This window comes from Puntigrus tetrazona, chromosome 3 (genome assembly GCF_018831695.1).
Source record: "Puntigrus tetrazona isolate hp1 chromosome 3, ASM1883169v1, whole genome shotgun sequence".
In the NCBI taxonomy this organism is placed as follows: domain Eukaryota; kingdom Metazoa; phylum Chordata; class Actinopteri; order Cypriniformes; family Cyprinidae; genus Puntigrus; species Puntigrus tetrazona.
The window spans coordinates 22576077-22602931 of NC_056701.1; the positions used below are offsets into that span (position 1 = coordinate 22576077).

General features: G+C 37.7%; 2 protein-coding genes across 3 annotated transcripts in view; both read right to left on the bottom strand.

Annotated features, from left to right (window-relative positions):
- Window positions 1-1363: 1363 nt before the first annotated feature.
- si:dkey-225f5.4 (ZW10 interactor) lies at window positions 1364-7651 on the bottom strand. Its single transcript, XM_043235130.1, has 10 exons — window positions 7588-7651; window positions 6738-6834; window positions 6329-6452; window positions 6088-6245; window positions 5859-5915; window positions 5609-5751; window positions 4902-5067; window positions 3582-3721; window positions 2511-2673; window positions 1364-1814 (listed from the first exon to the last, which is right to left on the bottom strand). The coding sequence occupies exons 1-10, from the start codon at window positions 7608-7610 to the stop codon at window positions 1749-1751; spliced, it is 1137 nt and encodes a 378-aa protein (XP_043091065.1). The 5' UTR covers window positions 7611-7651; the 3' UTR covers window positions 1364-1748.
- A 6211-nt stretch (window positions 7652-13862) lies between these two features.
- igf2bp1 (insulin-like growth factor 2 mRNA binding protein 1) overlaps window positions 13863-26855 on the bottom strand; it is a 32803-nt gene continuing 19810 nt past the window's right edge. The window contains exons 3-15 of one of the 2 annotated variants that reach the window (XM_043230386.1): window positions 22251-22299; window positions 20330-20381; window positions 20069-20132; window positions 19124-19414; window positions 18848-18982; window positions 17508-17630; window positions 17278-17413; window positions 17033-17149; window positions 16723-16839; window positions 16122-16196; window positions 15896-16027; window positions 15513-15626; window positions 13863-15162 (exon numbers count right to left, since the gene is read on the bottom strand). In XM_043230386.1, coding sequence (XP_043086321.1) covers window positions 15007-15162; window positions 15513-15626; window positions 15896-16027; window positions 16122-16196; window positions 16723-16839; window positions 17033-17149; window positions 17278-17413; window positions 17508-17630; window positions 18848-18982; window positions 19124-19414; window positions 20069-20132; window positions 20330-20381; window positions 22251-22299 — 1561 coding nt within the window. In that variant the 3' untranslated portion in view covers window positions 13863-15006. Of the gene's footprint in view, window positions 15163-15512; window positions 15627-15895; window positions 16028-16121; window positions 16197-16722; window positions 16840-17032; window positions 17156-17277; window positions 17414-17507; window positions 17631-18847; window positions 18983-19123; window positions 19415-20068; window positions 20133-20329; window positions 20382-22250; window positions 22300-26855 lie in introns of both variants that reach the window. The other variant, XM_043230378.1, reaches the window with a different exon arrangement.

The window sequence follows — 26855 nt, forward strand, 5'->3', positions numbered from 1 at the left end:
AATACAATAAAATGTATAAAATACTAACAAAAAAAGACTTCCTAAAATACAATGTATACTAAAAAGTTGCTTTTGGTGTCACAAGAGCACTAGGGAAAATATATTATTGCTGCCCTCGATAGTGAAGTTGGGGCTGTGTCCTCCAGCGGGAGCTGACATGTAGAATATTAAATATGAAAGACAGGGAATGATAATGTCAATTCTTTTCCATAAGCTCTGACGGTGAACAGGAAAAAGAAGTAAACTAGTACATTATGTACGTTTGGCATTAGTACAATTTAAAAATAGTAAAACCTTTATTCAGCAAAAATTCTTTAGTGATTAAATGTGCCGGGAATAACACAGGAAACAAAAAAACTACTGCAAAAAGTAAAAACATGAGAAATCAGAAAATGAGCAAAATGGGGCACAATTTTCATTCATCATAAATCACCTCATTACACAGATATGAGTAAATACTTTCAATAAGCAAAACATGCCACTTTTTTAATGCAATGTGCAATGAGTAAAGAGAAGGTATGCGTAGCTATGCTAGCAAATACTGATTATAAGATACTACATATTATATAAGAGCTTACAAACAAAACCAGATTTTATTCAGGATAAACAGGGACAGAAGCAACAGTTTACTGAGGTAATTACGAAGGACTCAAAAGTCATTATATACCAAGCTCTGTCTTCATTTTCTCCTCCGGACGTGGAATCTGATCTACAAAAACTGTTGTCAAAGCACATCACGTAGTCCAGGCCCTTTCTCATCACAGGCACCAGAACAAGCAGAGAATATGTGGAGTGCTCTCCACACACATGGACCCAGAACTGGGTCATTGTGCCCTCATAATCAGCTTCACAGCTCCCTATTGGCCAAATCCAGACCAAACCTCACATCTGATTCGGCCAATGAGAGCGGCTCCTGTTGTGCAGCGCCTGAGGGCTAATAACTGGTACAGAAAGTGGAGTCATGCTCTAAGTGCCAAGTGGAGTATGTCAGAACAGCCATGGGAAGAGAAAAAACACGACTGTGAATTTGATCTCTTGTTTCATAACATGCTCGGGGGTGGCCAGAATCCAACGTGATGGGAGCTTTTCATGTCTGATATGGGAATATGGGACACTTCAAAAAAAAAATTAAATAAAAAAATTCTACACAGCTGATGTGTAGTAAATAAAAAAATGGAATTAAATATACAAGCAGCAGAAGAACAAGCTGGAGTCTCCAGATACAGTATAAATCGTTACCTAACCTGTTATGTCAGACCATAGAGGATGGAATAATATGCATGTGGTGCTCTTCACAGGAAGTGCTGCCCTCTAGTGTGAAAAAACAAGAGCTGACTGTAAACGTAAAAAAGGAAGTGAAACCTGCATACCATTTCACTTTATTTACCTTTTTGTGATATAACAGACAAACATTTAAACTGGAGATGTCATGTGACCTGCTATTACTGAGTGGACAACGCAGAGCTCTTTGCTACTTGAAAACATACAAGTCTCAAACGGGAGTGCTGACTCGACCGATCCTTTGGCACGAGTAAAGAGCAATTTTATCCACATAATAATGACAATTAAAATAATAATGACAGTCTGGGTTGGTTAGACAAAGAAACTTTTGACTCACAATGCAGACACAACAGAAACATTCATCACTACAACTTGAACTGTACAATACAAATAGATTGTGTGTCATATAATAGTCTCAGGGTGTGAAGTCTAACCGGAGGGTCTGGCTTGGGGTAAACTTCGTGATTTCAGATGTTTGGATTGGAGGAGAGAAACTCAAGCCACTCTGTCAGAACCGGACGTTGCACTGGGGGCTGAAAACAGTGGTTTACAAATTAACAAACCAAACTCAAAAATATGCTACAAGTATCTGAGCTGGTAACATCTTGACCTCCTATAAGAGAGGATATTCCAATTGCTTGGGAACATTGTCAGAAAATGCTGGGTCATGATGCAATTCATAGTGATTTAAATGCAGCACCTATAAATATATGTTTGAGAGGAAATTAATTATAAAAATTATTGTTCCGATATCAAAATAAATATAAAAAAAAAACAAACATTAAAAGAGTGCCATAATGTTATGCAACTAAACTAGAAACTTAAACTTACAACAAGGAAAGATTAGTTCAGAATGTAAAATGTCATAATTTCTGATATTTAATTAAACAAAAAAAAAATTACCTTATAAAAACAAATGTTATCGAAATTAAACGCTCTCAAGTATTACAATCGTAAGGAAAATGTTTAAAAATTGTGAAAAAGTGTAGTTTTTAAAGAATTTAATTTTAAGAAAGGTTTTAAATTAAAGCCAACCAAAAAACCCAAAGAGTACAATTGATAAAAATATGAAATAATATTTATGAAGTTTAAATATAGCACAAATTTGGTGAAAAAGAAAAATCAGCATCAACATGGATATTGAATATTCCGATGCTTTGCAGCATGATTAGTAAAAAAAGTAATTAGTAATTAGTGAACAGACATGAAAGCTTTTCACGCTTTCTCACCTCTAGATCAGTGATATCAAGCAGAAGGCCGTCTTTCCTCACAGACAGGAGAGTAGCTCGGCCGTGTGATGGGTATCCCTCCTCAACCCTCAGGTGACATACCGTGCTCGCAGTCTTGAGAAAGATCAGAAGCTTTTCGGCAGGACACCAATCAATCGCAAACCTGTCAAAACAATCCAAAAACTGTATATGAGACAAGGGGATTTCTAGTTTCTAAACTAGTTTCCCATTTTTGCTGTAAAGAACATAATGTTGAGATCCAGTGCTGTTAACTTAGATGTCAATTTCTATTGTGTTTCTAAATGAAAATATTTTTAGTGAAATCCAATCAAAACAAAAAAGATGGTGGTTACTTGATTTATATATATATATATATATATATATATATATATATATATATATATGATATACATTATTGCAAGCTTGCATGTAGTAGTAATAAAAGTATTCAGTTCACTTCCAGTACCAAGTCTGTGACTCCACACATTGTGTAATCACATTGGAAAGGTCACGCACGGTTAGTTATTTAGCTGTGTTTTTCAATTTAGAAAGGCAGGGTAAGACAAAAAAAAAAATGCTAAAACACTGGGTGGAATTTCAGAAAAAATTCTGCCGTTCGTGATTAAGAAGCGTATATATTTTAGTTTTTTAAATGACTGATTGCTTCACTAGTTAAGACCTTCATTCATGTAGAGCCCTTTCAAGCGATTTCACTGAAACTGCAGTTTTGACCTTCAACCCGTTGGCTGTTGGTTGAAGAAAAAACGTGCAATGCTTTGTTCTAGACTGAAGAAAGAAAGAAAATGTATATCTTGGATGACAAAGGTTGAGTAAATTATTGGAACATTTTTTTCTGGAAGTGAACTAATTCTTTAACGTAAGCGTAAATGTTTCAGCAACGTTGGAGAGGTTAAAGAAAGAAAGATTTTCAATTTGAAGACCTGGGTTGTATGCTATCTTTGGACCGACAGACCTTTCTTTATCAGCGACTTGTGATGAATCTGACCATTACAGTCATGAAACCATATAGAAATGATAAGATTTATGAAAGTGAACTTTTAGGAAATGTACCTGGAGTGCAGAGCCTGAATCTCAGACAGCATCTCTCCTTGACTCATGTAGCGCTCCAGCACCTCCACAAGGGCGGCGCTCACCTGCCTAAGACGGCCCTTCACTGCCTCCTCTACAAGACCAGCAGTTCCCTGAAACACCTGAAACACAGCAAACAGAGATAGATTTACAATAATGTAGTAAAAGAAAACAAGAACCAGACAGATGTGTATTTCTTTTCTAGAGGAATATTACCACTCACAAAAACTAAATATTTAATTGTATTATTATATGTACACTGCCATTCAAAAGTTTTTAATATATCCAATAGAAATAACTGTAATAACTGTTCACAATAAAAACTATGGCGTTAATAGTAATGGTAACAGCAGATTGATCAATAAATTGTACTGTTGTTGTCGATGAGGTCTTTTCAAAAAAGTCACAGCCTCGTTTTTATCCACGTTTTTAGTCATTTTGGCTTCTACACCAAACAGAAATCTATTTCTCCAGGTTTTAGGTCTCTCATGATCCTTCAGAAATCATTCTACAATAAAAAAAAAAATGCTATTGATCTTATTACAATGTTCAAACGAATTGTGCTGCGTAATATTTTAGTGGAAATTGTGATACATTTTTCTTCATTATTTCATAAATCCCACCAACCCAAGACTTTTTAAGAGTCATTTGTGTTTTGAAACTTACCGCCTAACGCTGATTGGTCAAAACTCTGACGCCTACGCCATAGATGCCCACCAATCATTTATAAGTGAATGAAACCATTAGATATAGGCTGCGTGAATATAGGACAGTTAAATAACAAATTTAGTTCTTTAAAATATATATTTATAACATTACATACATTTTTTATTTGTATATTACTTATACAGACTAAGCTAATTCACGTTCTTAATTATCAATAACAATAAACCCTATAGCTTATAGAGTTATATATAGAGTTACCTAAGATGTACACATTTATAGGAAACAATTTTTATGCGTACTTCAAAGTTTTTTAAATATCAGATTGTTTAAAAAACTGTAATTGTTTACATTAATGATGTCTTTCTTGATAGCTTTTTTTAAATGACTAAATAGTACTTTTAGTGGTTAAACTTGTTTGAAGTTATGTAGCATGAATAATGCTAGTAGATAATCCTATTTAATACAGCACTACAGATTATAGTCTCATCATAACTAGTGTGTGTGTGTATACGCAAGTACACATCATTTACAACTTGATCATTTACAAGCATGTTTCTTCTTTGACAATTCATCCCTCACTTCATAAAACACAGCTCTCAGCATCTCTGTAGGGAAATATATGCCAAGACACAGTACCTGAAGATGAAATTCATCGCTGGTTGTCATGGTGATGGAGACACGCAGGGGTTCAAGTGATTTTTCAGCAGCATGAGGCAAGAGCTCAAGGCACAGCTCAGAGGAACTGACTGACAGCAGCCTGTACGCCATGTTTCTGTGAGTCACGTTGACCAAGGTCTGCAGCCTGAGGGTCAAAAAGGAAGTTTGTTAAACATTTTTGCAGCAAAGATGTTCTGAATATATATATATATATATATAAAAACTTGTGGTTATTAGCAATGGCAACAGCAGTGTGTTCAATAAATTGTACTGCTGTTGCGTGTTTCCAAAATAGAAAAAAAAAAAAAATCTAATTGATGTGATTTATTATTAAGTGAATTATTTAAACAGTGCAAGCCCATGTAAAAACCAATGTAGCCTGCTTCTCACAGCCTCGTTTTTATCCACGTTTATAGTCAATAGGGCTTCTACACCAAACAGAAACCTATTTCTCAGGGCTTTAGCGTCTCATGATCCTTCAGAAATCATTCTAAAACGTTGATTAGCTGTTCAAGAAAAAAATTGCTATTAATCCTATTACAATGTTCAAAAGAATTGTGCTGCTTAATATTTTTGTGGAAATTGTGATACATTTTTCTCTTAATTACTTGATAAATAAGTTCTACCAACCCAAGACTTTTTTTTTTTTTTTTTTTTTTTTAAGAGTAGTGTATGCACAGACTCACCCATCTCTTAATATTGTCCAGTCACTAATTTGAGCCATCTGCTTTTCAACCTCATCCTTGAGCTTAGAAAACCGCAAATCACAGGCATCCATCGCGTTTTGGGCTGCCTGGATTGAATCTTCCAACTGAAAGCTGATTTGTTTCTGCGTGAGAGTAAGAATTCGACCGATTTGATTAAACCCATTTGTCCCAATGCCGTTTTTGGTGACGAAAAGTGGACCGGGGAGTCTAAAGCGAGCAGACGTCTTACCTCAGCTCTCTGGTTTTGTTTAGCTGTGACTCTCTCCTTCTCTTTGCACTGCTCTTTCTAAGAATGAGATTTAACGTACAGTACAACAGTAAGCATACTCAAGTGTGAAGCTACATGTTTAGTGGTATAAAACTCATGAGTATAAGGCAACACAGCAACCTGAAACAATAGCTTTTTATCAGATGACACCTAAACATAAATCATACTGGTTTGCTAAATCCTGAATTACCTTTATCTGCAGAGCAGACAGTAGAGTCTCCAGTGTCTTCCGTTTCTCATGAAGCTCCTCCATGCGATCCCGGAGAGTGCTGATCATCTCCTCCACCTCCTGAACCCTCGCCTGATATTCGGCTTTTAAAGCCTTCCACGCAGAACGAGCTTCATTTCCTGTATGCCAACACACAAAACCATTTCGCCGTTTCAGCGAGTGTAGCAATGTCACATATAACGGTGCATGACGTGTGCGTTACCTGGGTTTTGAGGACATGGTTTATGGAGTAGCTGATCCACTGACTCTAGACCTGCCAGCAGTTGGATCATGTCAACCACCACACACAGCTGCCTGAATATATGCTTCTGTTTTCGCCTGCAGTCCTACACAAATAAACACCAAGGGCACCGATATTTCATTAATGTATATATCCGTTTGATGTGAAACAATTTATACCATAGTACTGCAGTTACTGTTGCTACAATAACACCATGGCAATTGGGTATTAGCCACCAGTATCATCAGAAGCAAGACTACTTTTAAAAACTTTAAAAATGTAATTCACAAATGTTGTAGATGGTTCTTACATAATTTGAGGGAAATCACAATTTACTGTTAAATAACGGTGAATTTTTGAAAGTTAGTTATTGGCATAAACACCAACTTACCATGAGATAAGGAGCCATAATTTCTCCCTCTCCTGTTTCCTGCAGTTCGGTGGTGTTGCATGATTTCAGGAAGGAAGGGTCGGTCCTTTCCAGAATCCTGAAATCAGACGATATTGTAAATCTTATTTGTCTATATTTCATGTCCTTACAAACAAGGACCACAGAAAAAAAAAACGTCAGTCTGTTATATTTGAGGATCTTTGGTCATTTTGTGTAATCCTTTGATATAAATCATTTAGTTGCTTAAAAAATAGAAATATCTTTACAACAACACAAAAAAAATCATGAAAACAAGCCGTGCCCGTTTATACAATATCTATCTGGCAGCTGTATTATTATTATTATTATTTTGAGTTGTCATGCTCACCAGCACGTCACTATTTGTATTAAAATCTACTAAATATAGAAAAATAGTTAAATGTATTTAATTAAAATGTCCTTGTGAAAGCTCATCGGTGGAGTGTTTCAAATAGTGTCGTAGCTTGATGAATGTGCGCTGTCGCAAAAATAACGATGACAGTGAACCGGTGCTTTGGGTGTAACGTAAAGCCGAGCCCTAATGATTTAAGATGCATCAGAGGGTTAATGAAACGACGGTGGTGACTGAACACTTCTCGGACTTCACGCCTTTTCGTTGTAATAACCGTATCGATGGTATTTTAGCGAAAACTCCCGTCGCAACGACGACTTCAGGTAGTTCAGCTATCGCCATCCGAATAACGACGAGCCAGCGGACTAACTCGATTCTTATAGTGACAGAGCGTCCTTAAACGTACAAAGGACCAATAAAATAGTCCGAATAGATGATTATTTCCACACATGCCTTTATAATTTTATAGACAACACTCACGCTTCAGTTCTCTCCGCCGCCATTTGTGTTTTGAAAATTACCGCCTAACGCTGATTGGTCAAAACTCGGACGGCTACGTCATAGATGCCCACCAATCATTTGTAAGCGAACGAACTCTTTACATATAGGCTGAGCGAATATATGGCAGCTAAATAACAACGCATTCGTGTATTTGTTTAAAATATATATTTATAACATTACATAAACACTTTTTTTATTTGTGTACTATTTATACACGGTAAGCTACACGTAATCTAATTCACATTCTTAATTATTAATAACAGCAGGACCTATAGCTTATAATTCGAAAGATATCTCTCTTCTATGAATTTATTTAAACGTAGACATTTATAGGAAACATAATATTTATGCGTACTTCGATGTTTACAACAAAAGCGTTCTCGTTTAGCAGTGTTTAATAATTAATAGAATGAATAATGAATGCCTATAGCCTACATAGATGCTGTGCAAATATAAGATTGTTTGCAACCAAACAAATGCATACATAGCCTACAATGTAAAATAGCAATTGTGGTTATCTATTACTCTCGGTGTTTCTTAATTGCTTTCAGTATTTTTTAATTACACGGATTAAACCGGAGAAAAGCAAAATTTCGTTTCCTCCTAAAAAAAAAGACTCCCAGAACTTTTTTCCCCTTAAAAGAAAATTACACGATGTTTTAGATGTTTTAAACGTCAACGCGTTTTCATTTTCTAGATTATACAGCAAGCGACAATATTAAATTTCATATTTAAATATGCATTTCGAAGGTCATTTAAAATTTTAGTAAGTCTCACAACTTTCTCTAACCTGTATTTTTGATAGCTATCGTTATCTTGAGATCACTGGCAAAACTCCTTTTCAATTTGCCTTCACTGTATTAAAATCTTTAAGAGGTGTTTGAAAACAAAACTGTTTTTATAAAACATCTGTGCAACTGAATTTGACTTAAAGCGTATTTTTGTGTTAGCAAATCCCAAGCGAATTAGTTTCCATTGTCACAAGAATAAAAAACTACTCTGTATTTGTGCCAGCATCTGCATTAGAAATACACTGAGCAGCCTATCTAATGATTAAATTGACTGAAGGACACAAGCAGTCAAGATAATATATGACACACTGTAATAAGCCTTTTAAATTAGGAAGAAAATCCAATGTAGATGCGCCTAAGCAGAGACAGAAACACTCAAACACAGTCCAGACACAAGGCGACACCGGTTTACTCATCTTTTATTGTCACATTCATATCTATGCTCTGTATTCTTTACAAGGAGTTCAAAACAATTGTGGATGAGAATCAAAGAAAATCAGGCAGGCAGAGGCTGAAAGTCCTGATAATGTCTGTGGCACCTGCTGTAAGAAGGGTGAAGGGATAAAGGTAGTCAGGTAAAGGTAGTCTCCTTCCTCTCTCATCCTCCTAAAATGTGCCCCATTTAATTCAACAGACCTTCACTCTCCTGTTGCATCATTACAAGGTGAAATGAAACAATAAAAACGAAAACAATTTCAACATCATGCTGCTCTGTGCGGCCTGAAAAGATACTATTATGTTGCGGTTCACAGAGAAAGAGAGCGGATTCTATTGCAAACATAAGAGATACAATCCTATGTCATTTTTAAAAAGCCATCAGAAATATAAATCAAATAGAAAGATGAAGAATTTGTAAGTTAAAAATAAAGTCAGTTTAATAATAATGAGAAATAAAAAGAGATTGGATAGTGAAACGGACATGTTTATTTTCCCTCCCACATTTCCATTTATTCCATATTCCAAATTCATCCTAAACAATTTCAAATACAACTGAAGAAAAATCATCTTTGGAAGTAAAAGACTCCTATGCACTACAGTATATGGAGATGCTGCTACCCAGTTGCTTAAGTCATTTATTATTATTATTATTTTTGATTTATTAAGCTTAACATCTTCAAAATTAATTTTTTGTATCCTTTTTTTAGTTTTATGATCTGTTCTATCTGTTTTTCTTTATTCTAAGAGGTAGATCAACAAAAAAAAAAAAAAAAAAAGTAAAATTAAAAAATTAAAAACACATGGTTACAGGTGTCATGCCTTTCGATTCAGGCCGTGAAGTCATAAAATGGGACTACAGGTGGAGGACAGAATGTTAGTAGAAGCTCCGGGAAGGATGTGCCATTTTATTGCTGATTTAAATCTAGTTCCACCAAAAAAAGAAAAAGAAAGACGACGGTGAAACCGTTTTCAACATCAGCGAGAAAAGGGCTTCTAAACGGGAAGGGTCAAGGCTGCATGGCGTGGAGGTAGTGTGGTGCCATCGAAGTGGGAAAGGACACAGAGGAAAATAGCGCAACAGGCACGGTTGTGTGTTTCGACTACAGAGGTATCGTTAGTCACTCTACGAATGCTGGCCTAGTTACGTTTGTGCCATTACTTTCATAATAACCAGGGTTTATGGTGCGTTCAAGTCCTCCTGGGAAGTCTGTATTTATGAGTTGGGATGCTGTAACTACGAAGTCAGGTGCGTTCAAGTCACTTCGGTGGGTGCAAGAAGGCGATGTAGCTTTTCTACGAAAAACAAAAATCGGTTTTCTTCTATAACTGATGAGTAAAGAAGACAATGAAGGCGCTGGAATCGTAATTGTACAATACTTTGTTATTTTGTGCATGAGATTTCTTACCGACATGCCCCCAGCTTGAAAAATCAACACCTGTATGAAAATTAGTTTAAAAAGCATACTCCCTCAAGCTATCCGAGATGTAGTTTGTTTCTTCGTCACTTGCTCACCACTGGATCCTCTGCAGTGAATGGGTGCCACGTCACATGCTGTTACCGTATAGACTGATTATGTGTGACGCTTTTTGAACTCTCATTCTGACGGCGCCCTTTCACTGCAGAGGATCCACTCGTGAGCAATACTAAATTTCTCCAAAATGTAACGTTTGCACGTTTGGATAATTCCCCACTTCTAATAATGGCTTTGTGGCAGCACGTTCATACGCGCTCAACTCAAAAATACGACCTTTTCCACATGACTCGAATGCACCATTAAGTCACAACAAGGATTTTAGCTTAATTGTGCACGAACAGAATTTCACAGGTTTTTCGACGTTCCTCGTCCCGTGCAAACCGTCACACCACACATCCATTTCCTGTCCTGCCACCTCGCCCCCGAAAAGAGTCCCGGCTCTAAGCCGGAGTAGTATTCTATCCAAACGTCTACAGAAATGAAGAGCTAAAAATAAATTAAAACTCAAAAGTAAAATGTAACATGCACGTTCGCTCTCATCTGCTTGATAAAAACAATCTTATGGCTAAGTCTTGAGGTAGCGTTCCTAGTTATGTGAGGTTTGAGTCGTCATTTGTAGCACCCAAAATGTTTTCCTTAAGGAGAGGCCAGAAACTAGCACGGTGAGATACAACAGTGGCATGCAACGTCGATATGATGATCACGCCCAGCTAAGCTGCGCGTCAACCTGTGGTCTACATGTAAATCTATGCACTGCAATGCAACTTTTCCCAGTGGACGCTTAACAGTCCGTGTGACAAACGACAGCCATTCGTTTGACTCGTCACAGAATTGCATAAGTAAACAACATACTATCTCTTTTTTTCGAAGCTCAAGTATGCTAAACGGTTCTACGGTTTGATCAAGCCCTCGCCACCAACAACGCGTGGAGGACATTGAAATTAAAAGAAGAGAAGAAAACACTTCCAAGTGCCAAACGGGAGGCCGATCGACTCGCGGTACTCTGGGAACCGTGTAACTATATGAGCACTGCATCCGTCTTAAATCAGTTCCTTTATCGTGGAGTACGACGACAAAACGCAACCCCGGTTTGGCACAGGTATCACGTGAAGGATGAGTCACTTGTTAGTATTTCGAATAATCTAGTAGCAGTGTAAGAGGTGTCTGTGCATAAAGAACTCTGATTGAGCAGAAACCTAGCTATAATCCAAAATTAAATCGAGACAATTTGAGGTGAAACCCCCACCCCGCCCCGACCCGAAAACAACGACGAATGAGGAAAAAATTAAAATCGCAAAGAAATTCAACATCAAACGACTGAACTGAACAGAGAAAACGGTCACAAACGAGGCCAGCGTGAGAGAGGGCGTTCAACTCCAGAACTGAAACGGCACGTCGCTCGCCAAGTCTCTTTTGAATTGGATAATAACGCAAAACTAAAATGAGCGGATGAAGGTAGCGAGTGGTGGAAAGGGGATGAAAGGTGAGAAGACGTGGGGGGGGGAAGAGGAAGGGGACAAATGTGGCTTTCGAAATCTTTACCAAATGTCCACCCGTCCAACGAAACTGTCCAGGGCATCTCCCTCTCATCGCTTATACCTTTCACCCAAAGAATAATAATAATAATAAAAGAGACAAAAGAACCAAAAAAATGCAATTACAATAATATATCTACTATTTCTGTTTTTTCTTTTTTTTTTTTTTTTAATCTTTTTTGTCACAACTATGTTAGTTCTTGGAGATCTGCGGTTATGTTAATATTTCTCGCTCACAAATTTTTTTGTCTTTTATTGATGAAACAGTTCGCAACCAGATGTCATGTCCAAATAATGCTTGCTGTCAAAAATAAAATAAAATTAAAAAAAAAGAGAAAAAGGTAAAAACAAAAAGACTGCTGCAGTCTGAACAGAGCAGAAGTGTGTGAACGTCTTGACAGAAATCTATATGGGCTGGAACAGTGTTGTGTCTCCATGGAGATGAGTCATTGACCAGTTCAACCCTCCAGCAGAAAACAGAAGACTGCCATCTAGTGTGAAAAAGGGAAGCTTAAAACGACAAACAAACAAACAAACACTAAACCAAATAAAAGACCTTGACCGGTTAAAGCACATGAAGGTGCTAGCATACCCTTCGTCTGAATGGAACCTGAAAAGGATGTGGTCTGGCAGTGTCCATCCATCTTAAACGGTTAAAACTCTTTCCGTCCTTTATCCAATTAGTATTTTATAAAAAAAATACAAACGATTATTTTTTTTTTTTTATCCAATTGTTCCGGTGAACAAATTATTTACAGGTTTCAATTGGAAAGATCATCTTTGATTCTTTTACTTTAGATTTTTCCGGCTTCCGTTTTTTTTTTTCGAAGGTACCTTTTAAGTTCTCAGTCAGCTTAAAAAAATGAGTATGAGCGAGGCCATAGAGTGTCTTTCTATGTTCCTGCCTTTTTAAAACACCCAAACCACTTCACCAATGAAAAAAAAAAGAAGAAAAGAGGATTTAACACTTCAACTCAATTAGAAAACACACTCGCGCACACTTGCACGGGACAATGGGGAAGGACGAGACTCGATCCCAAATAAAAAAAATGGAGAGATGTTGAATGGTTCACATTCAGTGTCTTGGGGCCGAAGATTGCCGACATGCTGTCGTTTTTCAAGCATGGCGAGTTAAGTCAAGCCCTTTCAAGTAAGTCATCCAATGATGTCAAAATCCATCAGTGCAGAATGATCAAGATCACACCACAGGTGCAAAAACAATGGCACAAGGTAGAAAAAGAAGCCATTTTTAGATTCTACTGTCAGCTTGTATGACAAACACACACATATGTGCCAAACGTAAAATCCTGTGGTCTAGCAACGTTCATTATGCACCAGTAAAAGATGGTATGATCCGTCCTACGTCCCATTGAACAGTGATCTCAAGTGCGACTCTCCAAGGACCCCCAGGGCTGGCCTACATGCTGCGAGAGAGACCACCTAAACATTTCAGAATTCTTCCTGGGGGTCCTTCTGAGCTCATGTGAGGAAAAAACCCTCAATTACACTCACGCATACAGTCACACCAAAAACGAAAAAAGGAGGAAAAAAAAAAAAAAAAAAAGTAAAATATTTCTTCCTTAAAAAAATAAAATATTCAAGACTATCAGCTTTTATATAAAAACACCAGCAAGCAAGCGAAAAAAAAAGGAAAAAAAAAAGAAAAATAAACAAGAAATTAGGAATACTGAGGTAACAATACCCTGAGGTAGGTTTTTTGTTTTTTTTTCTTAATTTCATTTCATCTAATCTGTTCTAGGTTCAGTGAGAAAGGCCAGGAATCTGGCAACCTCATAGGCAAATGTCGAACAAAGTGGGCGAGAGAGAGCACAGAAACCATTTTGCAGTCACCTGTTCTTGACCTCTGACCTGAAGGCAGACTTGTACCCTGTCATTTCAAACCTGGGATCCCAGCCAACTTTCCTAGCGTGATTCTGTCTCTGCATATTTTACAGCGTCCGAAGGCCAGGTTTTTTCGTTGTTGTTTTTTACGATTGCTTAATAAAAGAAAAAAAAAAAAAAAAAAAAAAGACGCTAGGTCACTTTTTCTGAAATAGCGGTACGCTCTTTTTCGTAGTCTGCCTTCTCCACTACAACGAGGGGCCAGGTTAACTCACATATCATATATATAATATATATAAAATATGCCGTTTGGGTGTGAGCGGCGCTGCAGCGATCATCGCCGGCGTGGTTTAGAGCGGAACTGATGGGCTTCCGCGCATCAAAGCTGAGCCACTGCAATACAACTGCAGAGGTCACCTTTAGCCCACACGCTTACTGAACTCTCGCCGCACGTCCCGCCGGACAGACGCCACGCAGCTTAGGAGGGAAGCCTCGGAAAAGCACCGCGTCCCTCTTAAACCAGGTGCGCGATTGGCGACGGTTAAACGTGCAGCATCTCAACACAAAGTCATGAAGATTATATTTACAACCTCATTTTTTTCATCTTTTTTTTTTTCATCTTGTCACCCCCACAGTTTAGCGCGAGGGACTTCAAGAGCAGTGTTAACAACTTTGGCCCCTTCCCTCGTATCTGACAGGCAGGGAGAAGTCACCTGATTGGTGACCCCGCCCTCCAAAAAAATTGCGACGGATCCTCTGCTCTCTCTTTCCCATCTCTACCTCACTGCATTTCATTAATAATACCTCTGAATAAACATTTCTATACATATATCTCTATCTTTTAAAAAAAACACAGTTAAAATTTTGAAGTGACTGCTGATGGCTGAGGGTCCCGAGTAGCTTGAACATACTTTTGAGGGACTTTAATCACGCCCTACTCCTGATAAGCAGCTGTAGAAAGCGCTCACCAGAAAGGCTCTGCTTTGATGGACCTCGCCATCCTCAGTCACTCCACCTGGCCTGGCATCTGGTCTCTGTTTTCTAGTTATCTCTCTCTTAAAAAAAAAATCAAAAATCAAAAAAAAAAAAAAAAAAAAACACTTTTTTTTTTTCTTGTTCGTTTTCACTAAACTTTCTTCCTCGTCCTCTCTCAGGCATGTTTTTTTTTGTCTTTTCTCTCTCTCTTTTTAATTCCCTCTCAATTTGCTGCTCATTTCTCCCTGTCTACCGCTGGGTTTGTGTGTCACTCTCTCAGTCAGTCCGCTCCTTTGTCCTCCCATTTGTCTGTCCGTCTGACTGGGCAGCGGCCCCGGCCTCTCACTTCCTCCTGGGTTCTTGTGCCAGTCCCTGAGGGGTCCCCAGCTCAGACATGCCCTGCGGATGGGGCCCCTGAGGACCTCCTGAACCTCCTGTACCTCCTTTCTGCTGCTGCTTGACCTGTGTCAAAATGTCCCTGATCTTCCTCTGTGCCAACTAGAGGGAAGAAAACAAACGGCAACTAAGCAAGGTATATTTGTGGCCCTGGAGCACAAAAACAACAGCTAAAAACACATTGTTATTCTACTACACCAAAAAATCATTGGGATATTAATTAAAGATTATGTTTCACGAAGCTATTTTATAAATTTACTACTGTAAAAATACCAAAACTTAATTTTTGATTAGTAACATGCATTGCTAACAACTTCATTCGGACAACTTTACAATTAATTAACAAAGCATCAACGGAAAGATATAAATAATAATATATATTGACGGTTATGGCTGGTTTTGTTGTCCGGGGTCACATTTGTGCAGGGAAGGGTAATAGATAGGCAGCTGACCTGACTTGCGTAGAAGTGGCCGATGATTTTGACGATGACCTGGTCGTGTTCATCAGGGGTCTGCTCTCGGGGAACCACTACTTCAGCGGCGGTGAGGTTCTGCAGTTCATTTACCTACGATGAGTCCTATTTATTAGTCTTATTAATCAGGCAAACGTACATACTTTTGTGCTTGCTTTTATAAGGAGTTTGACCACAGCATATTAAGAGCTCTTTTATTAAATAAAAAAATAATAATAATCACCCACATAGATGACTTGAATTATTCTATATTAAAGTGCATAAAGTGTCGTTCAACGTTTTATTTTTGTGAGGTGACTTCAAAGAAACTCTTTATGCTCATCTATCATTTTTCAGCCACACGTTAATGATGTTTGACTTACAGTTTTCCCGCCCTTTCCGATGACCCTTCCTGCTGCTGCAGCTGCTACTTTGATGTGTGTCTCCAGCTTCACTTCTTCTTTGGGGCCAAAGAAGTTCTCCTCTTTCAGCTTACCATATATTCTGCCTTGAGCCTAAAACACACGGCGCTACTTAAGCGACTTGGGTCTTCCTGACAGTAAATTCCCCTCAAATATTTTCTCGAATTAATTTGAAAAACATGCAAACCTTGAACTGGGCCTCAGGTGGTCCTGTTACAATGACCATTCGCATTTTCGAGTCTGGAGCTTCTGCTGGTGCAATCTGAGGAAAAAATGCATTCAAGAGCTGAAGCCATCCTGACACATCTATTTACTTCAAAGAAGAGAACATGAACATTTTAAGATGACATATTAACACAATATTTGATCTGATATTTTAAAAATTTCACCCAAAGAACAGTTTTTTCCCTCTCATTTACTTACCTCATGTTGTAATGTAAGTAACATTAACTTCTAACTAACTAACTAACTAATATATATATATATATATATATATATATATATATATATATATATACACACACACACACACACATATACACACACACTAAATATATATATATATGAAAAAACTCTTCACACACACACACACACACACATTTATGAGGTAAAAAAAAAAACAAAAAAAAAAAAAACTAGCTAACTAACAAAACCACGATGAAATATGTTTTTGCTAATTATATTAAATAATTATTGGTAATACTTTTACTCAGCATTGATCAGACTTATTTTTTTTAAAACATTGGAAACCAAAGAGATTACCCACAATGCATTTTAATAAAGGCTACCTTAATAGAAGCTCCAGCAAAACGGCTTAGCTGCTTGATGTGCTGTCCTTTCTTGCCGATAAGGGCTCCCACGGCTTGGGCTGGGATGTACACATGGACGGTCTCCTGTTCAGAGGCCTGTGGGGAGACACAAAAAAATGAAAAATGAACAACCGCTTAAGATCACCACACCGCAACATATGGTGAACGCCACAAAAGAAAATGGCGTTAACCGACCATAATAAGATAAAGATGCCACAGAGGCCTAGTTTGTGTGACATCAGTATCTATGATTTTTAAAAATAATGGGCAGTGACAAAATTGGTCATACCCCAATAGGGCCATAAGGGGGTCCAGGCACGGAGTTTCCAAGGGCAGGAGGAGGCATGGCGGAGGACGGCGGGAAGAGGCCGATTGCTCCCAGGTTTAGTCCAGGGATCAGGTGAGTCTGTTGCTGGATGAAGGCGGAATAGATTTTCAGTTTAGGATTAAAAATCATGCTTATTTAACAAAAAAAAAAAAAAAAAAAGTTACACTTTTTGTCCTCACACATTTTTCTCTCACACACAAACTCACATTCATGGCAGCGATGTCATTGTCATATGCCTCCCGCACTTTCTTCATGATTTCTTGCTCTGCCAGGCAACACGCTTCGATCGAGCCCTTCACTGTAATCGTCCTCTCTGGGTTATAAAGGGTCAGATCCTGCAGTCTGCATTAAGAGTCATTAAGAAGAGGATCATGTTAAGAACACTCTGCACAAAACGAGCACAACGGTTCTGTGATCGCGTCTGTTCGGTGCTTACGGTGAAATTGTGATCTTGGTATCGGTGTCTTGTTCCACTTTCTTCAGGTTCCGTCCCTCTTTGCCAATCAAACGGCCAACAAAGTTGTTGTGAGCGAGAACCTTCAGAGGCACCTCATCAGCACTACCAGAAATGAACAGTGTCTGTTAATACTGATCTGAGAACAGACATGGCCCAATTAATTAAATGCAATTACAACAATAAATGTGAATATCCATTGCAGAAACTATTAAAATTTTTTTTTTTTTTTACATTTTAGTCACATGTTAATTACAAAGGGGCTACATCTGAATGTAAAAAAGACACTATAGTGGTTCACTATGGTATAGTACTTACTATAAATTACTGTAGTATTTTGAGTGTTGGGTACTACTGACTGCTCTAATTCATTGTTTAACATCATCATCGAACACGTATGAAAAGTTATCAAACTTGGCAAGTTACATTAATTCAATAAAGTTATTGAAATAGTTACACTACTTATTACATTTAAAATAGGGTAACCTGTAACCTGAACACTCACACGCGCACAGATTAATGTTTTTTCCCCCGAATTGCAATATTTTTAACCTACAAACAAATTTAGGGTAAAAAGAGGTGCTGAACTGTGATATGTACAGTATATTACGCATACATTATGCAAACAAAAAAAAGTTTATTTTGTGTGCAATTTTTTACATAAATCAGTTGATGGCACTAATAAGTACTGCAGTATACTTAAAGTTAACTATAGTGTACTGTAGTATAATACAGCAGTCAACATTTGAATCAAAAAAGTTAATTAAAGTTGTCCTAAGAAAAGAACACCTTTTGGTTTTAGGTTTTAGAACAACTGAAAGGATTTGATCCACTACAAAAGTTGACTACTGTATACACAATAGTTGCAGAACACTTAGTACAGTATTGGATAAAGTAGTTTGTTTATATCACTAGTTGTTATATATTACCACAGCAACTAATAACGACAAATAAATTCAAATACTTTACTACAGTAAGGTTAAAAACACTGTAGTGTTCACTATAAATTAGTGCAGTATTTTCAGTGGTTGAGTACCACTGACTGAAGTTAATCCTGTCTGCTCTAAAAGTTTCAAAATTATTAATTGTTTAACACATTCATCGAAAATCAAATGTGAAAAGTTACATAACTTCAATAAAGTTATTGAAATGGTTACACTAATTACATTTACAATAGGGTAACCTGGAATCTGTAAACTGAAATGCACTATAAAAAAGTTTTGAAAATTGTTAAAAACTGAGTTATATGTTTTTGCAAACGAACTCTTCATATTTGGAAGAATAATCCAATAGTTTAAGGGGCAACTGTCATTGACACTCACGTCTTGGTGTCCTTGGCCTCCTGGTTCATGATTTCCAGGATCATGCGGCAGGCAGCTGAACAGCCCTCTGGGGTAGAATGGATACTTATGGGCTTTTCAGCGGCACCTGCGTTCTCTTTACGATGCACATCAATCCTGAGAGATGAGAGGAGAAGAGAAGAGAGAACGCCATCGTAAAGGTTATGCAAAGAACAGAGGAGAAAACATGCAAAGGCACGAGGAGCATTCGAACAATCATACAGGTTTGAAGTGACACGAGTGCGAACATTTACTCACTTGCTCTGAGTTTGCTTGGTGATGTTACGGATGGTGGCGCCCTCCTTGCCGATAATGGCGCCCACATACTGCGTGGGGACCAGCAGCCTGAGAGGGATGTCTGCGTGCTGATGTTTGGTGGGGATCCCCGAGCCAGGAGACATCTGGCGGGAGTTTCCCCGCGGACCGTATCCAGGACGTCGGCCATTGTCTGGGCCTCGTTGAGAGTCGACATCGGAGTTTTCGTCAGGGATGTACGACACACGCAGGGCGTTGTTCTCAAACTGGTAGCCGTTGAGCTTCTGGATTGCTCTTTGAGACGAGGAACGAGAACGATATGCATGAATGAGAGAGGCTCAGTGCGGTGCGGATGAATGCTGACTGATTAAACGTACAAAGATTTAATCACACAAATAATTTCACAGTTTAACAGGAGAGATTTGCCTAAATGGTTATTAAGCAACATTATGAATTAATCCGATAAAGAATCCAGGCTGACAGATCTCATAGTTAGCTAAACTGAATAAGAGCTTGCAAAGCAGCTCAATCACCAGTAGGTGTCAGCCGCAAACAAGAAAAAAAACGTAACGAGCGCACGCATACCTTCTGCTGAAGGTTTAATGTCACATTGCAGAAAGACAAGGCATTGTAAAGCTGAAACATGCACTTTTTGATTAAACGTTTTAAGCAAACCCTTTACTACATCACAATATGCACAAACAGTCATTTGTAGATTAATTTATCTTTTTTTTTTATATCACAGCATTTTCAAAACATTGAGATCCCAGAACAACCCAGCACTGTGATGTAAGTTTGAAGAGAGAATCAGTTCGTCCAAACAATGGAGGACAACAGAAGACTTTCTGGCTAAAGTCAGTATTTTTGCAATTCCATTTGACGACATTAGAAAGAAAAGCAATGACACTTCAGCTTTAAAATTAAGGTTTGAGGGCAAAGCTCACTCACTGTCTAGCCTGCTCCCGTGTCCCATATGTGACGTTCACAACCGCAGTCTCGCTGTCTGTGTTCACTGTGGAAGAAAGGAGAACAGAGGAACAGAGTGTAAATAGCTACGGTTTCTGAATCTTTTTGATTTCATTTCATCATTTTGAAAGATTTCCAGGTGTTTAGCATGCTTTTGATGTATCTTTAGAACATAAGTAATACAATTTTTTGTGCTATTTTTATCAGTAATACATCATTTAAAACATAGTCGAAACAATTCACCTTGTTCGCAGTTCTCAACAGTTCCATACTGGGCAAGCAGACCGTCAAGAACCTACAACAGATAAATGAGAATGAATGGAAGGGCGGAGAGGAAAACATATGTACTTAAAATTGTACAAAAAAAACTAAACAAAAAACGCAGCAGCTGAGTGAATTGGTTTTATGCAATGCTCATAAAATTGAAGGCCATAAATGTATACTTCGTTAAATTACCCAGGACGCTCTCTTCAGAAAGGGTTTCTTTTTGTTTTATTATTATGCATTACAGAAGCATCCTAGCTCAGAATACTATCAGCATAGTAACCAAGCCAATTTTACTTAGGAACTTGCAACTTTTAAATCTTGTGTTAAGAATTAAGTATAGAATTTTACAGGAAAAAATATTAAACAAAAAAAACCTCAAATGTGTCTCAAACCAGGTGTGTTTTTTGTGTGTGTGTGTATATAAGCTTAATTTTTCTTCCCATACAAAACTTTACATCAACTACACGTTTCACTCATTAAAACCTAGTTGGCATCTGATTGGTTTCGCCTCCTAGTGGCTGATGTTGGCGCTTGTGGCTGGCAGAAGTGGGGCCTGCTGGAGAGGTGCCAAGAGAGACCCCGCCCCGCAAGAACAACAGTCAGCCAGTACAACAACCATGGGAGAAAACACACACAGCGCCACGCCCGCGCACACACACACACACACACACACACACCAAGACTTTGTATGTTGATGGTGTAATCTCATAATCACACACACATCACCTAACCTGAATGACATGGATAAAACCCGGCGTTTAAACCAACACAGGGCACTGCCCTTGCCAGAACATGTAGGGAAACTTCAAACTTTGCTCACAGAGTCACATCAAACAGATGCATCGCAGAAATTTGCACCAAACTCACAGAATTGCAGAGAACTGATTATATAATTATTATGCTGCAGTTTTCCTGTTCATATAACTATTAAGAAACATATATTTTAAAAAGCCCATGTTTTTTTTAAAACATTTGTGTCAGGTTTTCTATTGGAAGAAAGTGGGGAAAAAAATTAAAATAAATGGCCTTTTAATACATTTTTGCACTTTTGTAAGTTTTTGTAAAAGGCTTTTTAAAAAAGGACTGATTTATGTTGTAAAATTGCCTTTTTGGCCTCGTTTCTTTTTATACAAAGTTGAAAAAAATAAAAAGGTTATAATACTTATGATGTTAAAATACCATCACTTATTCCAGTGGAAAATGCAGAGACAGCTTTATCTTCATTTCCCTAAAATGTAAACTTTCCAGAACTTTGGGGCAAATTATTAAAACAAACCTGGTTGACTATCCTGACCGAAACAGAAACGGCAGCATTGCTTTGCAGAAGGATAATCTGTTTGTCCAACCAAAGCAAAATGAAAACAAAAGCAAAAGCTAAAACCCTTGCCGTTACACTTACTACACTACATTTAAAAATATTTAAAATATAATATACGAGTTTGAAAAATATTGTACATTTTACTTTGATGTTTAATTTTTAATTAATACTGATTTTCAAAAAAATGTGTTGATGTTAAAATACTTGTCTTGGATATCTTAGATGTACCCTAATTTTCAAAAGAAGAAGCAAAAGTGTCACTATTAAAACATATATTTTTGTTTTTCGTCAGGATTATCCGTTTGTCCAAGCAATGCAAAACGATTGCAATTTCTCTTTGGTGATGCATAAACATTTACACCCGGGGTGTTTTTTACTTCAAACTTAAAATAACGTCTGAATCCATGAATGGAGCAGATTCAGCAAGTACACAATCTTTTATTCTAGGATTACGCTTTAATCTGTCTGGGAAAAGAGAGAAAAAAAAAAAGAGCCAGCCATGAAGAGCATCATGGTGTTGTTTGAGAGTAACTGAAGCAGTCTTCCAGTCAGGACCGACTCGGTCACACCCAGACTCACCTCCCACTGTAGGTGTGGTGGAATGTTTCTGATCTGGAGCTTTCTGGTCCTGTAGAGGGAGAGAAAAACAGAGAGGGAAATGAGATTTAGAGAAGTATCCCTCACCAACTTTGCTTTACGAAACAAGAGACATCGGTATATCCAATGCAAAACTAATGAGAGCAGCGGTTGCCGCCGCAGACATCTTCAACAAAAACTGCTCTCAAGTTTACACCCACAATCACATAAAATCTAATTACACTAATGACATCCACCATCATCCAAACGCTGATTTACGCTGACAGCCAGCGTTCAGAAAGGTCCTGGTCTTGTCTGTATCTAAATGATGTGGAAGGAGACGCATGGAAAGGTGAAAGTCAAAGTCAGAACAGAGATAAATCCACCACAACGCTAACTTCCATCACAAATGCTACTTAATTTTAGCTCTCATGTTAAAACTTTTGTCCTTTCAACATGCTAAAAGAGTGAACGGATATAAAACAAGTTCTTGAGGGAAATTTTTACATTACAATTTTGTGCTGATAAAAAAACCCAAACATGTTAAACCAACTACTTTTTTAAACTTTGAATGCGACTCTAAAACAAGAATCTCAACACACCAAAATATCATTTTAGGTTCTTTTTCAAATGTTTGTGAGAGTTGCACAAAACACCTCGTAAAAACCATTGGTCACACCTTATTTTACGGTCCAATTATCATTAATGTTCTATTAACTATGACTTTAACCTCAATAAAGTTCTAATTGCTGCTTAGTAAAGTAGTTGATAATTTTAGGTATTTTAGGCTTCATAAGTATTAATAAACAGTCAATATGCTAAAATTATTGAGAACTGGCCCCTATACTGAAGTGTTGAACTACACTAAAACCTATTTAATAAAATCAATAAATTGAAATGGAGAAATTAAAAAAAGGTGTGTGAAAAGAGTGGTATCAATTAATTGTATTTAACATTCATGCTCTATGTGCGACAAAAATATATACATATATATAATAAAACATTTACACCTTGAACTATTATAAATGATGTGAAGTAAACGAACATTAGATGTGGATTACTTTGACAAGCTATAAACCTTAACAAGAATGTGTTGCCTGTAGAATCATTCAGGTAATGACATGATTTACGTTCATAAATTTTATCATTTCAAAATTGAGGACAGGACCTGTGAGGTTCGAGAAAATCTCTCAAAACGATCTTGAAGGAGGTATTATTTATAGGTAGCTTAAAGATCGTGAAGATGCTTGGGCGCATCCGTCCTGCCCGTCGCGTGTGGAAGCGAGGGGGATTGGGCAGAGGAGAAAGAGAGAGAGGAGACTGAATGGGTATATTGAAACTAGACACTGATGTAGTTCAATGCCAGCTGCCCCGGAAGCATCCAAACTCATCGCCCGAGAAAGAGAGGGAGGGGGAAAAAAAGAAATGCAAGTAACTACAGCAATGTCCAAGCAATGCAGGGCTTGAAAAAAATAAAAAGGTAAAAAGTAAATATAAAGTCCAACAGAGGACTGCAGCATGGCATTGCTCCACAACCATAACAATGACACAGTTATAAGGAGAGCAGATATAACCTACAGAAAGCCCTGGAACCTCTAGAGGGCGTAGCAGCAAACTTCTGAAGCCATGCATGTGTTTAAGATCAAGGAGGGAAATGGGTGCCAGGGGTCATGTGGGAGGGGCAGACCTTTTCTGGTGACTGTGAGCAGAAACCCTAAAGACCTCTGAACTCCGGAAGATTGACGCCCACTGGTTGACAAGCAGAGAAAATGGCGCCGTTTGCCCGCTTTCAAGCTCCCTTCATGCAAATGGCGGGCAAAACAGCCAATCAGGGAACAAAGAACCCGGCAAGGGTGTTTCACGCCACAAAGATCAGCATTGCGAGCGTGCCTAAGCCAAATGAAACCAATTGAAATCATGCATTGCTCAGTCTTGAAAATGGCCATGCGTATTCGTAAGCCATGAAGCACTTATTAGACCTACTCCTTTTTTTACTTTACTTTTTTTTTTTAAACTGGCTTCCAAGGCTATGCGCAAATCAGGAGAAAAGCAACGCAACTTGACTTGAGTTTGAAGTAAACTGAGAGCACCAAAAGGTACAACAAAAGGCAAAGGCCACACAAGCGCGATGGGCGAGACCACCAATCTGTTCGCTCTCCCACTGATCAATCGCCTCCGCTCCCAGACCCTTCCCCAACCTGACGCTTCCACCCCACCCCCACCGCTACAAAAACATGCCTCTCGTTTGGCACCTTCGAACCCGTTTGTCACGTCCCACCAAGTCTCCGACCACTTCGATTGGTCAACAGCATGGGAATCATCTCCAGATGAAAGACGTGACCTTTTGGTCTCTTTTTTCATTGTTTAGAGACGAAAACAAGCTTCTCAATTTACCTGTTGTGCAGAAGGCCTTACGTCCAGCCGTGGGGCACTGGATGATGGGACACCCACCACAGAACCGAATCTGGAAAGAGCTGCGTGGGATTTCTCTGTATTTTACGGTGTGGCAAATAAAATCTATGTTTGGGTTTGGCTTTAGTTAAAACGGAATCTCAAGACAGGCTGAAAAGTAGAAAGTTAAATCATGCAGCTCAATAAAAATGCTAATAAAAAGACCAAATAACAAGAACAGAAAAGAGTGAAAAAAAGAAGAGATTCACCCCCCTATAAGGGTCAAAGGTGAGGACTCTGTAGGCCAGCGGATAGCATTAGGGGGAAGTGTGTGTGTGTTAGGGTGAGGGTTGGTATGTGGTATTGTCCTACAGGAGCGCTGCGGGTCAGCGGCACATTATTGAAGTTTTACTCCTATCTCGAACATGTGAACGTGAAAAAAAAAAAAAAAAAAAAAAAACTGTTGAGATATGACTATATGGCCTGCGATAAGATTTATCAGACTACAGCATGAGTTTGCAATGTGCTTTTAATAATCTTAATAGTAATCATCATCATAAAATAATCCATGAAGCTCGCTCTTTAAGTGAAGACAATAGCCTGAGCGTCTCGCTGGTGAAATCCTGCTCCAAACACCGCATCACATGAGCAAAAGAAAAAAAAGCACTTGAAGGGAAAGAGCTATATGTCTTGACACAGTTAAGCACATTCAGTTCCTCCACACACACACACACACACACACACACACACACACAGACATGCTTCAACGCCAACACCATTTACTTTGCTATCTAAATGAGGGCATGCATCAAACTACCAATCAAACGTTTGGGGTCAGTAAGAACTTCTTTTAAGGCAGTTAGTCCTTTTTTTCAGCAAGAATGCATTAAACTACAGTTTCCACAAAAATATCGAAGAGCATAAATGTTTTCAACATTGATAACAATAATAAAAAGAAGAAGAATATTTCTGAGCGGCAAATCATTACAACTGCATGATTTGTGAAGGATCTTGTACTGTTAAAAAAACAAAAACTAACTAAAAAAAGAGATGGGATTTAATAGCAAAAAATGCTGATAGGTTATCTAATGCATGCCACATACACAGAAAACATGTAAAAACATCTAACTGGACATTTTATGCATCTTTCACAGTTACATACTATCAGTTGTACAGTTATTGCAATTAAAAATGGCAAATCAAAATAATAAGTTACAGTAAAAAATGATTTCCCTGTGTGACAGATTTGAAATGATTTAGTTTAAATAATCGTATTTCTTAATTATCAGTTCAACTGTGTTCTGTGCTACTGCTTCTGTTGTTTGATGAGTGTTTACTGCACTGTGTGTGTTTACCATGATGGTGTTTTGTGTTGGCTGCACCTTTTGTATAATTCAGAATCTCAAAATTGTGATGAATGCAGCTTTCTCTTTTGCCAAATGTATTATCATGATAAATGTCAGTGTATGTTAAAGTTACAAAATAGATTTGAACAGCAGTGAGCTTTTTAGTTTTTACCGGTTTGTAAATTACATTTTTATACTGTAAATATGTTAGCATTTTTAATTGTATTTTTTCCCCCTGAATTATTCTGGAAAACACAGCTGCTAGGAGGTTTATTTTAGGCTGGAGCAACTTCTGAAAATTCAAAAAGGAAAAAAGGAATAACATTTAAAGAAAAAAATTTAAAACAGAGGGGTTATTTTAAAATGTATATTTTAATTTTTGATAACACTTCAGAATAGGTAAACACTTGTTAACTATCAACTATAAATTTCCCCCAATAAATTCTTAATTAATAGTTAGTGAGGTAGTTTAGGTATTGTGTAGGATTAGGGATGTAGACTAACTTCACTTAGAATAAGGTATTAATATGTGCTTAATTAGCACTAATAAACGACTACTATTCTATAAATATGCATGCTAATAAACCACCAATAGGTGAAACCATAAAATAAAGTGTTTCTGCATATTTTATTTATACAGTTAAGTCATTTCCATTTTATAAATGTGATTTCCTAAATACTAATAAATTAAAAATAAGTAATATATTCTTTTTTATATCAAACACTCCCCACCACTCCCTTTTCTTAACTTTAGTACGCTTATCCAGATGCATCATGGGCCGGTGTCAGCTCAATTGGAGGAATCAGCAAGGCTCTCTTAATCAGATATAGGCACATTTCATATCTTATATTCACAAACGCACCCTGGCGC